The following is a 13,997-nucleotide window of genomic DNA, read 5'->3' as shown; positions in this document are numbered from 1 at the left end:
TTTTTTAGCCATCTCCAGAGCCTCATCCACCGCTTTCCCGAAGAGGTTAGAGTCTTCAACAGGTTTATTTATTAAAGACGCCTGTGTCTCCGGTTTGAACCCTGAGTTGCGCAGCCATACATGGCGTTTTAGGAGTATTCCCTGAACCAGGGAACGTCCCGCTGTCTCTGCAGCATCCAGAGAGTTCTTTACAATACTCTGGTTGACCTGGGTTCCTTCGCCAATAGTTGATAGCAGGCGTGTACGTAGTGGTTCCGGCGCTTCTTCAGCGTCTTTGCGCAGTTTGGCCCACTGCGCGTCCGTGTAGCTAGCTAGCAAAGAATTGTTGTTCGCAATTCTTGCCGAAAAGGCAGCCGAGGATGTGACTCTCTTTGCAAGGGCATATAACCTCTTGCCCTCCTTGTCAGGTGGTGCCTCGCTGGTGGACAGCGGCACCCCTGCCCTCTTCCTTGTATTAGTTACTACAAGGGAATCCGGAATGGAATGTCCCCTGATTTACAGCGGGACTGAGGGTGAAGGAGTGAAAAGTTTTTCAATTCTTGGATTAACTCCTCTGATTAGTGCGGGTGTGGATAGCGAAGGGATGATTCTTCTCTTCACTGAAGCGAGGAGGGGAATGGTCTGGCTGACCGGGGGTTTCTCCTTAATTACTCTTTCCACAAAGTCTATTTTAGGAGAGATCTCCCCAGTGTCCAGTTCGAAATGTGCTGCTGCTCTGCGCAACAGGGCATTGAATGTGGGCTGATCGTCAATGGGAGACGTGTTTCTAACAGGTGAATTGTCAGGAGGATTTAGGTTCAGGACATCAGTGTCCGAATATACTGATGGGGATTGCCAGGGATGAGAAGGTCCTTCTTCTGGATTTTCTCCAAAGCCTTCTCCTACCATGTCTGGGCTGTCTTCCAGACCTTCCTCCTGGTTCTGTCCCTCTTCATCGTCCACAAATTCATCCTCCTCCTCCAAGTATTGTTCCTCACCAGTGAGGTCATACACATTATGGAAATCTGAGGCTGTGTCCTGCTGGGGATTGAATAGTCTCGGATATTTGGCCCTGGGGTCCTCCTGAGGCCCTTCTCTTGTTCTCTTGGGAGTGGGAGGGTTCTGGGTCTTCATAAACCTCTCCATTATCTCCATGCAGAGATGGAGCCTTTCCATGATTTCATGGGGTACCCCTGAGCGGTCTAGCGGGGGAAAATTAGTGTCATCTAGCTGAAAACGGCTCGACCTCTCCCATAACGTCGAGGAAAGTGTCCCGTCGTCTTCCAAAAAGCCTTCCGGAGTGCTGGGGGTCCCCCCGACTGAAGGGGGTAGTCTCTGTCTTTCTTTGGGCTTTTTCGGCGTGTCTTTCGACCTTTGCGTAGCGCTCGACGTGTCTTTCGGCGTACGCTTCTGGGCGTCGGCTACAACAATCCTCGCCAAGGTCTCTGCGACTCGTTTGTCAGCAGACGGCTGTGGTTTCGACATTACGGGTGTCGATCGTTCTACGACGGCGTGCGCTCTCTGCTGGTGCGTGCCGGCCAATGGTTTGGGGGTGGCGCCCTTATTTGCCGAAAGCCCAGTCGCTGGTCGCGGCTGCGGTTGCGAGAGGGGCTTCGAACCTGAACGGTCCGAGGAGGCCGCCGGTGGAACCTGCGTCTCCTTGTGCGCTGATGCTTTCTTCGTCTTTGACGAAGAAGAGCCATGGGTTGTGTGCTTATGTGTGGTATCGTGTGCGTCAGTGTCGCCGTGGTGTTCATCCCCATAAGCAGGGCGTGAGCCGAGCCCGTCGGGGCCGGGGACAGACGACGAAGAGCGCGAGCGCTCTTTAGAGGGGTCTACGACTTCCGCAGCGGAGGTCGTGTTATCACGTTCCTCGTCACTGTCGGTGGTAGCAGCGGCGGGTGAAGAATCGGCCTTCGACATAGCGTAGGCCGCCCACCTCTTGACCCTACGGTCTTTTAGAGTCTTTGGCTTAAGAAGCCGACAAGCCGTGCAACCCTCCTCTTTGTGATCGAGGGGCAAGCAGCGGTTACACTGTGAATGCTTGTCCTTCCAAGTAAACTTGCCCTTGCAACGCGGGCAAAAGCTAAAGGGTGTCCTCTCCATAGCCGAGGCAATAAATCGTGATAACGACCCCAAGGGAAAGGAAGGGGAAAAGGAAAGGCATTCTCAGAAAAGAACCAGAGATGTCCCACGACCCCACTCTCCCTACTGTATTTGGCCTGCGAGGCCAGGCCACGCGTTCGGCAACGCCGAAGGATCTCCTCCGCTCGTCCCCTCCGTCGAAGATCTTGCTCGGCAGAGACAGCTTCACAACTGCGTCGAGGGAGGGATCGATGTGTTATATATTAAATAGGAAAACGACCAAAGGTCGAGGAGATGAAATCTGCAATGTCTCTCGAGGAGCTCCGCGTAAAGGCGACCAGTAGCTGGGCGGAAAAAAACAATCTGAGGGACCTCGATGCGTGAGGGATTGTGGGTACAACGCACGTCACTATAGGGATAGTATTTCAGGCACGCCTTGTCGACGTCCCTTTTCGACTACGAAAAACAAAATGCAATACTCCGCAGTGACCACTGGATGTCGGACCTATGCACAGCATGTGATTCTAAGCAGATTAACAAACATCAGAAATATATATATATCAGAGAAGGGTGTGAGGGGCGCACTCTGGGTCCCAGCTAGATGTACCTTTCCACAGTCCAGTTGATGTTCTCCTCCTAGCGCGCTTTCTTGCCTCTTACAATCATCATTACACCTGAACAGACTGCCTCCCTGATGATTGCAAGAGGCAAGAAAGCACGCTAGGAGGAGAACTTCAACTGGACTGTGGAAAGGTACACCTAGCTGGGACTCAGAATGCGCCCCTCACACCATTTTCTGATATATATATGGGATACATTACTCACCGTAATCGTATTTCTGATGCTTGTATCTGCTTAGATTCACGTGCTGTGCATAGGCCGACATCTAGTGGAAGCTGCGGAGTATTACAGTTTGTTTTTCGAAACTCGAAAATGGGTGTCGACACAGGGCGTGCCAGTAATACTATCCCTAGTGTGACGTCCACTGTACCCAAGATCCCTCACGCGTCTAGGATCCTCAGATTGTATTTTTTCTGACATGAGGTAGCATGAGGAGTAGCGTGAGTACAGATAATCCAAGCAGATAGACAGAAAGGTAAGACTACAAGCCATCATGCGCCTTCTCTCAGAGGGGAGGAAGGGTGGGTCTCATGTGAATCTAAGCAGATACAAGCATCAGAAATACGGGTGAGTAATGTATCCCTTCTGAGCCTTGTGGAATCTGCTTAGATCACATGCTGTGCATAGATTAGCGAGCAGTACCTGAAGAAGGAGGTGGGATGTGAGAAGGGTCATGAGCAAATAAGTGTCTTAGAACCGCTTGTCCCACTTGTGTATCTGCCTTGGAATGGGTGTCAATGCAGTAATGCTGAGTAAAAGTGTGAATAGAGCTCCAAGTAGCTGCTTTGCAAATGGTGTCAAGGGGTACATTTGCAGTGAAAGCCAAAGTGGCCCCAATGCCTCTAGTAGAGTGGGCTCTTGGCGTGAAAGGCAGAGTTCTTTCAGAAAGTGAGTAACACAGCTGGATACAGTTAATAATCCACTTCGAGATGGCACCTTTAGAGACGCGATCCCCCTCTCTGCCTGTAGCTACGGAGACAAACAGTTGATCTATTTTCCTTAGCGGTCTGGTCTTATTTACATAGTAGAGGACCGCCCTACGCACATCTAGGGTGAGTAGTTTCACCTCAGCTGAGCTTTTGCGGGTCCTGGAAGAAAGCCGGAAGCTCGATGGACTGGTTTACATGGAATTTAGATATAAATTTAGGTGAGAACCTAGGGTGTGTGCGTAAAACCAGTTTGTCTTTATGGACAGTAAAGAAGGGATCCTGCACTGAGAGCCTGAATTTCACTGACCCTTCTTATAGAAGTAATAGCTACTAAAAAGGTTGTTTTATAAGTCAGGTGTTTGAGACTGCTTTTATGCATGGGTTCGTAAGGGGGGCCCATGAGCTTGGCTAGCACCACATTAAGGTCCCACCCTGGTGGTGGGTTTGAAATAGGAGGGTGAAGTCTCTTTACTCCTTCCATGAAGGCTTTAACTACTGGTACTTTCCACCACGAAACCTTGCTATGGGAAGTGGTGTAAGCCGACAGGGCTGCCAGGTGTACTTTCAGTGAGTTAAAACCCAATCCTGCATCCAGCAGGTGGAGCATGTATGTAACAATAGTGGAAGGAGTGCAATCAACCGGGTTGATTGATCTACTCTGGCACCAGATAACGAACCTCTTCCACTTGTCAAAGTAACAGTGCCTTGTGTTTGGTTTCCTAGATTCCTTTAGGATGTCCATACACCTCTGTGGCAAATTGAGATGTCCAAACTCTATGACCTCAGGAGCCATGCTGCCAGGTTCATTGAGTTGGGTTGCTGGTGCACTGTCTGACCTTGGTGCTGGGACAATAGGTTGTACCAGGCTGGAAGTTTGATGGGCTTGCACACCGCCATCCTGCGTAGGTGTGGGAACCACGGTTGTCTTGCCCACATGGGAGCAACTAGGACGAGCGTCATCGACTCTCTGTTCATCTTGTTCACCGCTTTCCTGATGAGGAGTTGGTGGAAAAGCGTACGCAAACATCCCTGACCAGTTCATCCACAGGGCGTTCCCCTGGGAGTCTGGTTGGGGGAACCTGGATGCAAATCCTGGGCATTGTCTGTTTTCGCTTGTGGCGAATAGGTCTACAATGGGGAAACCCCACTGAGAGAAGATATCTTCTACGACCTCTCTGTGTAGAACACATTCGTGTTCCTCTGGGAGGGAGTCTCTGCTCAGAGCATCCGCTAGGGAATTGAGCTCCCCTGGAACATGTTGTGATGACAGGAAGATGTTCCGTCTGAGTGCCCATATCCGGATTTTCTGGGCAAGCTTGGACAGATTTGGCGAGCGAGTCCCTCCTTGCTTGTTCAGGTAGAACATGACTGTTGTGCTGTCCGTCCGGATTTGAACTGACAGGTTTAGTAGGTGGGGCTCGAACGCCTGAATCGTTCTGAATACTGCCAGAAGCTCTAGCAGGTTGATGTGGTTCTTGGCCACTGAGTGAGACCAGAGACTCTGAGCTGTGTGGTGGTGATGGTGAACTCCCCACCCCGTTAGGCATGCATCTGTAGTGACTATTGCCTGTACCTCGGGATCGTAAAAGGGTTTCCCCTGTGCGAGATTCTCTCTTGTCCACCAGTGAAGGCTTTGTACCAGTGTTGGTGAAACAACCACTAGATCGTCCCACTGACCACTTGCCTGAGACCACTGTTTCGCCAACCATGCCTGCATGGGACGCATGTGCAGGCGCGCGTGGGGGACCAGGTAAATACATGACGCCATCATGCCCAGTAAACACATTGCTTTGCTTACCGTTATTTGTTGACCGGACTGATAATGCGGAATTTGCAGTAGTATATTCCGAATTCTTTCTTCTGAAGGAAAGGTCACCCCCTCTTGGGTATCTAGGATTGCTCCTAGGAATTGTTTTGAGGTGCTTGGCACTAGGCTTGACTTTTTCTCGTTGATTGAGAAGCCTAACTCGTGAAGGAGGTCGATAGTCCTTTGAATGTTTGTCCTGCAAATTCCTGGGGTTTCCCCCGTTATGAGCCAGTCGTCCAGATAAGGGTACACTGGGATTGCCTCCCTGCGTAGGTGTGCAGCCACCACCGCCAGTACCTTGGTGAATATCCTCGGTGCTGAAGCTATCCTGAAGGGCAGTATCTTGAATTGGTAGTGTCGACTGTCCACCTTTAAGCGCAAATACGTTCTGTGCGCTGGGAACATGGAAATATGAAAATAAGCATCTTTCATATCCAAGGTTGCCATTTAATCCCCCTTTTTTAGGAGGGGGGGGATTACCTTTTGTAGCGTGGTCATACGAAAATTTTGGGGCTTGACATACTTGTTGGCAGGCCGTAAGTCCAATACCGGGCGCATTGTCAAATCTTTCTTTGGCACAAGGAAGTAAGTTGAATAAATACCCTGGTTTACCTGGTGTCCCGGGACGAGTTCTATCGCGTCCTTTTCTAGCAGAATGGCGATCTCCTCGAGGAGAATCTTCTGATGTTTTAAAGAGTGTACTCTTTGTCATGGAGGATGGTTCCGGGGACGCTGCAGTAGTTCTATACAATATCCTGTGGATACTGTTGACAGCACCCATCTGTCTGATGTGATCCCTTCCCATGCCTGGGTGAAGTTGGAAATGCGTGAGAAGGGACCCTGAACTGAGCGTGCCGCCTCCCTTGTTGGGGCTGCCTCTGCCTTTAACACAACCTCTCCTATTACCCCTGCCGTAACCCTGGGTAGACTGTTGGTTTTTGTTCCACTGTGTACCCTGCCCTTGGGAATAGGTAGATCCTCTGTGGGAATTTTGGCCACGTGGGCGACGAAAATTACTATTCCCTCTCTGGTTAGGGGGTTTATTGGTTAACTGGCCAAGGGACTTGAGTGTTTCGTATTCGTCCTTGGCATTCTTCAGTGCGTCTTCAACCGCCTTACCAAACAGATCGGTTTCCACTGGTTTGTCCAACAATGACGCCTGGGTTTCTGCCTTAAACCCAGACTGCCGTAACCGCGCATTTCTCTTGATAACAGTGCCTTCCGCTGTCAATCTGCCTGCGTTGTCCGCGGCGTCGAAGGTTACTTTCAAAATGCAACCAGACACAGCTCTACCCTCTGTGGAAATCCAGGCTAACTGGCCCTTTAAAGGTTCAGGAGCAGAGGCTATGAGTGCCGCGACTTCTTCCCACTGATGGCAGTTGTAGCTGGCCAACAGGGTGGTGGAGTTTGCAATCCTTGCTTGATAGGCAGACGTTGAGACTACTTTCCTGCTGAAACCGTATAGTTTTTTGCTCTCCTTGTCGGGAGGAGCTTCGGACGATGACAAGGGTGTTCCAGCCCTTTTACGAGTGTTGGTGACAACTAGGGAGTCTGGCTTCAGATGTCCTCTTATATAGAGAGGGTCAGACTGGGCCGCCCTGAAAAGTTTTTCAATCCTGGGATTGACTGCTCTGGTGAGGTTCAGGTTCACCAGGGACGGATCTATTCTCCACTGAATGGACTTAAAGATAGGGATGGTCTGGGCAACAGGCCTCCTTTCTCCCACTAACTCTTCCGCAAAGTCCCTTTCCTCCTGGACACCGTGGGTGTCAATGTGGAAATGTTCTGCTGCGCGTGTGAGAACCTCGTTTAGGAGGGGTTGGTTATCGACCGGGGAGTCGGTAACCAGGGCTTTGTTCTCTACCGGGGAATCTACTCTATGTTTCCGGGTCCTCCTCTTCCTGTTCCTGGTCCTCATCATCCCCATAGTAGCCCGTCCCGGTTTGCTCTTCTATCATACCAAATTCTTGGTCCTCACAAAAGAAAGCCTCTCCTTGATACAGTGAGTATAGTCTTGCGTATGGTTGTACCTCGAAGGGTTCTGACCTCATCGGAGTTTCAAACCGGGGCTTTTTACTCGGGGGGATAGGATCAGTAGAGCCTGAGGGTGTCGCCCCCTGTGGATCATACGAGAGGAAATGTTCTGGATTTTTATCATAAAAACCTGCCAAAGAAGACATTCTTGACATGACCCTATCTATGTCTTCACTGGACCATTTTTTGGAACTGGGGATGACTCTGTCAGCAAGTCTATGGGATTTATCTTGAGTAGCTTTGCTGGTTTTAGACATATCAGCAGACCTGGTTTTGTCTGTCTGTTTAGGGGGAGTGGTGTGTTTCACAGGTGTGGAAGAGTGCAAAGGTTGTTTATTCTGCTGTTTTCCCCCCCTCCCCGTGAGTGGAAAAATGTTTTCCCTGTCCTTTAGTGGCTCCGGAGGTTTTCGACGCCTGGCATCGAGGATCGGGGGGTGGTGCCCCTGTCCTTCGAGCGTGGGGCCTCGCTGGTTTTAACTGCGGGCTCCGACTCCTGGAGCGCGGCCTGGGGGTGGAAGTCGTCTCCGTCTTCCGACGATCGAACTTCTGTTAGCCTAGGGAGCGAGGCACTCTTGGCAAGAGTGGATGATTGCCTGGAGTCATGCGGCGATCTTGATCGAGAGCGCCCAGTGGACACCGAATCGGACCGTTCTGTTTGTGCCTCTTTCCGAGAACTTGACGTCGTCGAGTCTCGGTTGGACTTAGTGTGTTTAGTGTGTGTAGTATGTGAAGCGCTTGTGTCGCTGGGGGTCTTCCCCATAGCTGCCCTGCCAGACGACCTTCCGAGGTCGGGGACCTGCGCTCGGCTGTCTTTTGACGCCGTAATGCCCTCGCAGTCCGAAAGTACGGCGTCGCTGAAGGCGCCCTCCGCTGCCATGGCCGCCTGCCTGGCGTGGTGGGCTCAACGCTTCGTCAAACGGTCCTTAAGTGTCTTAGGTTTAAACCTACTACACGCTCTGCAGTTCGCTTCGGGGTGGTCCCTCGGCAAGCAGAGATTGCACGTGGCGTGCCTGTCGACCCAAGGGTATTTGCGATTGCACTTGGGGCAGAATTGAAAAGGGGTACCCTCCATACGCACCTTGAGGCAGCGGGCTGTTAAGTGTAGGAAATGTATAAGGTGTACCTATATACCACGAGTGTAGAGTATGTACCACCCCCCACTCTCCCTACTTGCAGGGCCGAGGCCAGAGGCCTTCCAAGGCCCGGGCCGAAGTTGGACGTTGGGGTGGGGAAGGATGTCAATAGATTATTATTTTAAATTTTTAGCAAAAGTATGGCTAAGGCCAGGGGACTCCGCAAAATGCTTCCGACCAGTATGGCGGAAAAAAACAATCTGAGGATCCTAGACGCGTGAGGGATCTTGGGTACAGTGGACGTCACACTAGGGATAGTATTACTGGCAAGCCCTGTGTCGACGCCCATTTTCGAGTTTCGAAAAACAAACTGTAATACTCCGCAGCTTCCACTAGATGTCGGCCTATGCACAGCATGTGATCTAAGCAGATGCCACAAGCCTCAGAAATATGTATTACAAAGTTAGAGAAAGTTGAGATCGGGACTCCAACTCAATCCCAACACTCTAGGATAGGCCCTGGCCAGGATGCTTTACAGAGGCTCCACCACCAAAGGTCAAGTCAGAGTTAGGGTCAGGACTGTACACCCTTATAGCCCTATGGGAGACATTGGGGAAAAGCAACAGGTGTGTAGACTTAAACCCTTGGTTCAGAGTTTTCTGGATGACAATTGTGGAAGTTCCAATCTTCATTGCAGGATTGTTATTTTTATTTGGGTGCTTTCGCAACAGACATCTAAAACTCTAGACTACAGGGATTTCTTTTGGTCGCAGAATTTAGTTTGTCAGTTGTGGTTCTTAGGTTTTCTGTTTTCTGGCAGATTCCAGTAGAACACCCAAATAAAGAAGGTGAGACTTCTGTGGCACAGACGGCCAGAGGATACCATTGTCGGGTGGCAACAGGTGATCGTCCAGCAGGTAACACGGACATACACACATCGCTCAGCACTGCTTCCTTTGGTGCATGATGACTGAAAATGCAGGAGCCGATGACTTGTGGCACAAGCTAAAGATCTGCAAAGTTCTAACACTCTGCTCAGAGCGGCTGCAGCGAGGTAGCCAATGAGAGCGCCCATCAGTCCAGCAGTTGGGCGAGGGGCACTTGCAAAGGGTCAGCAGGCACAGATCCTTGAGCAAAGTTCAAGACTGGTTGTTAACACTGGCCCACAGGTCTAAGAACCAACAAAGGCCTTCTTGAGTTGATGCTGGTCAGCTGAAAGCGTCGTCCTTGGGCTGTCAGTGAGTTTCTCTTCTTCATAGAAGTCTTGGTTCCAAAGATGATCTGATGAACGGTTTCAGGAATCATTTTTTATCCAGAATTCAGGCTGGGATCAAGTCCAAACCCACTAATGGCAAGGAAATGCACCAATCAAACAACCAGTGGCTACCAGCGCCCCCCGCTTAAGCCTTTAGCTTTACCTTACTGTACCTGCTCAAGGGTTGCCCTAGATGAATTGTCCCAATGTTAATTGTTGCCAACTTTATTTTGCCCCATTACCGACATATTAATTCTTGCCTACAGTGATGTTGAGCAAGTCTCCTCCCAGGATCCTATAGTCATTTGGCGCTCCACCGAGTTCTTGCTCAACAGTAACAATTGTAATATGTGCTTGAGTAATCTTGCTCCCAGATACATTGGGTCCGAGGGGGCAGAGGGGAGGATGATCTACATTGCCCACTAACTTCCTAATACTCATCTTCCATGTTCAAACACACTATATGCAGTCAAACTATGGCTTTCACGTGGCAAATTTAAACTTTGAGCCATAACTCAAAAGTTATTCCATGCATCATTTGCATCTGGATGCAAATGCTTTTATGCCCTCGAAACAAGCAAACCAGCTCTGGGTGCTTCTGGTCTGCATGAACCAATACAAGCTATCTTGCATTTGTCCCTCTCTGCCCACTAACCAACCCATCTCCATCTCTTTCAGACCCCGCTAGATTGCCGGTAGAACATTTAAGTGGCAGCAATCCATGTACTAACTGTGTAAATGCTAGAGCGTTGTGTGTGTTCCAATTTGGACACCCAACTCTTTTGTGCAAGTTTAGAGATTGCTTACTTACCTTTTAGCATTTTTTACTTAATGCCTGTGTGTTGAGAAATAAATAGAAGTACACTTGAAGTTACCTGTGTGGACATTCTAATTAATTTAATTGTACTTTATATCAAACCCCTGATCTCTAAGTCTAAGACTAAATGCTCATCCTTGTTACTAAGAGTAAAGACTTCTGTGTTAAACCTTTGGGAAGCCAACCTTGGTGGACCTACAGAATCTTACATCAGAATCTGAAGCTGGGCGCCAGAGGCGTAGCCTACACCCTCTCCTCACTCATTGGTCAGGGAACAGAAAACACAAAATGTGGTGAATATACCATCATTTAAGTTTTTTGCTATTGTATTGCTGTTCCTGAGGAATTTCAGCCCAATTAAAGTACTTAAAGCATGTGGTCCAATGCTACAGAAAAACATTCTAAGCCAAATCGAGGATGCCCATTTTGTGAGGATAAATACGTATTTGTTAGTAGACGGTCACCACAAACATGTTTTGACAGAGAAACAAACTGGGTATGCACAAATGGCAATAATGTATGTATATAATTGATAATTGGCAATAATTGATGTATTCTTGTTTTTAAACTGTAAAGCGCTTTGGATTAAGGCACTATATAAATACAATAAATAAAAATACAATAACTACTATAGTGTATGGGTAATAAGAAATCACCTTCACTAGAGAATTCACCAAGACCAACATCTTCTTGTTCCATGAAGAGCTGAGAGCCAATGATGTAAGGTAACGGTCTATCGATGTAAAGATCCTGAAAGAAATTGAAAGTATAAAATAGAGGTTGCATTCTGTTATCCCGTAGCATAACAATATCCTAAAGTAATATTCAAGCAGTCAGGAACACCCACTTGTTAAAAACGTACTGTGTCTTTCTCCGAGGTTTCATTTTAATTGCAAAAAAGTATATTAATTACACTCTAAAGAAATTGACAGATTCTCCCTCTTGGTCCTATTCAAAACAATAAGTATTGGGGTCAGAAAATGGCAAAATATCCTATAAGTTACAAGTACCAGAGTTTGGAAAAATTCAGAGAGGGGCATTAGAACAATCACACCATCGGTCAGGGGAATCTACAAAGTGAGAACGTAATATTACCTTAGGCTCAAGTATTGGCCCAACTCGTTCATTAACTTCCTCCTCTTCAGAATCTGAATTTCCTGCCTTGATGTCCAACTTCTCAAATGCACTTTCCAGCACTTGCAATCCATAATTGATAGCTTCTTGCACTTTGGGGATAAGGTCAGCTTCCTTTTGTTCACGTGTTTTTTCCTTGAAGGAGTCATATTTTGATATAGTCAACACATTTTTCATAATTTATAAAAGCACAATTTCATACAGTGAATAGCTTTCCAAATGAAGAACACACAAAGTGCTGCATCAACTTATAAGTCAATAAAAAGTATTGAAAATGATGTGAGTGGGGGTTCAATGGGGCTGAATTGATGTTGATCAAACAGTTAAAAGGGAAGTTCCCCACACAAATAAGGTGAGGAGATGGTTTCTGAACCCAAGAAAAGGTGCAGAGAGCACGCACTGGAGGCCAGCTGGTGTCAGGAGCTTGATGGCAGAGATGTGCCCTCAAAGATGAGGGGAGAACACAGGACAAGAGATGGAGTGTAAGGAGTCCTGCAGACAAGGAAGTATAGGCAATGACAACAGACAGGCAACAAAGGCAGTTAACAGAAAGGGACAATGAATACAACCAAGACAAACATGTTAGGTTCCCACTTGCGGACTATGGGAAGAGTTTCCCACAGGTCATGTGAAACTCGAACCTTCTGAGCTGGTTATTACAGGGATCCACTCGGAATGCTCTTGGAAAGGAGCAGCAGGAATGGGCATCTGCGTCTAGACCACAAGCATAAACAATGAAACAAAGATCACAAGACTGAAGCCTTTACAGGTCCATCAGGAACAGAACTGTGACTGACCCATGAAACAGGAACCAGCACACTAAACATATACAGCACAATGAACAAGCCGGAGAGGCAACAAAGGAAAGGGGCAGAGATTGCCTGCAGGGAAACCTAGCAGCCAAACTCTGAACAAAGGAATTACGCAAGCACAAGTGAGGACAATAACAGTAAGAGAAATATCCAAGTAAAGAATAGGAAGTCAGAGTGAAGAAGGTGCAGGACAGAGAAGAAGAAAGATGAGCAAGAAGACCGGAATCTAGGTAAAAGGGTACAGGAGATTGGAACTTCAGACTAGAAACTCAGGACCCGATGCAAGGCACAACAGACTGAACTATAGACCTAGAACAAGAACTCAGGACCAAAACTCTAGACTATTACAACAAGGACTGAACGGCAGACTGGCAATAAGGAATACAAGGAACTTCAACTCTGGACTAACTGGTAGGCAGAATTGCATGCAGTACCCTCTGGGACCACCACATATAATTAGGACTACACGTGTAAGCAAAACCAACCTTTGGTACAAGTCTGTACTACACAGTTTGTGGTAGCGAGATGAGTAGCCAGGCTTATCTCAAGAGGGAATGTGAGCAGTATAAGGATGTTACACAGATTTCTTACAATAACAGTGGTTCAAGTAGACACTTACACTCAAGGTTTCTTGGTAAAACACTTCTTAATTTATTACACAATCATTTAGAAAACATTCACTAGAAGGAGGCAACTTAATATTATACACAAATATACTTCAATACCAAACCAATAAGTTTGAGTAAATTAGGCTCCTCTGAAATAGGAGAAACATGGAATTTCAGTTATTTTGAATGGGAGTAAAAAGGCACAAGTTACTAGAATAGATCATAAATACTTTCTTAGGCAGTGCTAATAGTGTCGGTTCACTAGAGGACTCGATTCAGTTCAATAGGCCTAGGCCAAAGTCAACGGGCTAGTGTCTTGGATAGGAAAGAGCAGTTCTTGTAGTAAACGGTAAAGTCTTTGCCAATGTTTTCAGAAGTAGTTTGTACGAAAAAGAATCATATGTTGGGTCACAAGCTGATTAGGGGTGTAAGTTGGGAAAGTTTCATAAACTTTCACCGCGAGAGATAAGTTTTCTCAATCGGGTTGGCACAGTACCTTAGTATGAAGAAAAAGATGCAGCTGAAGACATTGGTTCCTGGCAGTTCCTGCAGATCTCACTGTTCCTGAGCCTCACAGGTCATACAAGCTGGCAAAATGGAAGATCTTCGGTTCGATTAGCTGTCGTCAAACACATAAGCTGGTATCCTTCCCCCCTGGTTAATCCTAACCAGCTTCGAGAATGGTATCCAGGTGGCTTACGAGTTGATTGGTCCCACAACTCAAAGGGAAAAGTCGTCCTTGAAGGGGCTTCTCAGTCGAGATGAACTTGGCGATTCGGGCCTACACCTGGGCTTCACCGGGCAAACCAACGGTCCAGGAGTTGCAGCAGCTGTCCTCTTCCA

The 13,997-nt window shown here is 47.9% G+C and overlaps 1 protein-coding gene across 5 annotated transcripts in view; it reads right to left on the bottom strand.

Annotated features, from left to right (window-relative positions):
- The window catches only part of WASHC2C (WASH complex subunit 2C), a 2,476,852-nt gene that overhangs the window by 2,203,236 nt on the left and 259,619 nt on the right, over nucleotides 1-13,997 (bottom strand). For all 5 annotated transcript variants that reach the window (XM_069610545.1, XM_069610544.1, XM_069610547.1 and 2 more), the window contains exons 4-5: nucleotides 11,696-11,869; nucleotides 11,257-11,350 (exon numbers count right to left, since the gene is read on the bottom strand). In XM_069610545.1, coding sequence (XP_069466646.1) covers nucleotides 11,257-11,350; nucleotides 11,696-11,869 — 268 coding nt within the window. The remainder of the gene's footprint in view (nucleotides 1-11,256; nucleotides 11,351-11,695; nucleotides 11,870-13,997) is intronic.

This window comes from Ambystoma mexicanum, chromosome 8 (assembly GCF_040938575.1).
Source record: "Ambystoma mexicanum isolate Mex_15411 chromosome 8, UKY_AmexF1_1, whole genome shotgun sequence".
NCBI lineage: Eukaryota > Metazoa > Chordata > Amphibia > Caudata > Ambystomatidae > Ambystoma > Ambystoma mexicanum.
Note: the sequence above shows the minus strand (reverse complement) of the source record. Positions and strands in the feature narration are given on the sequence as shown.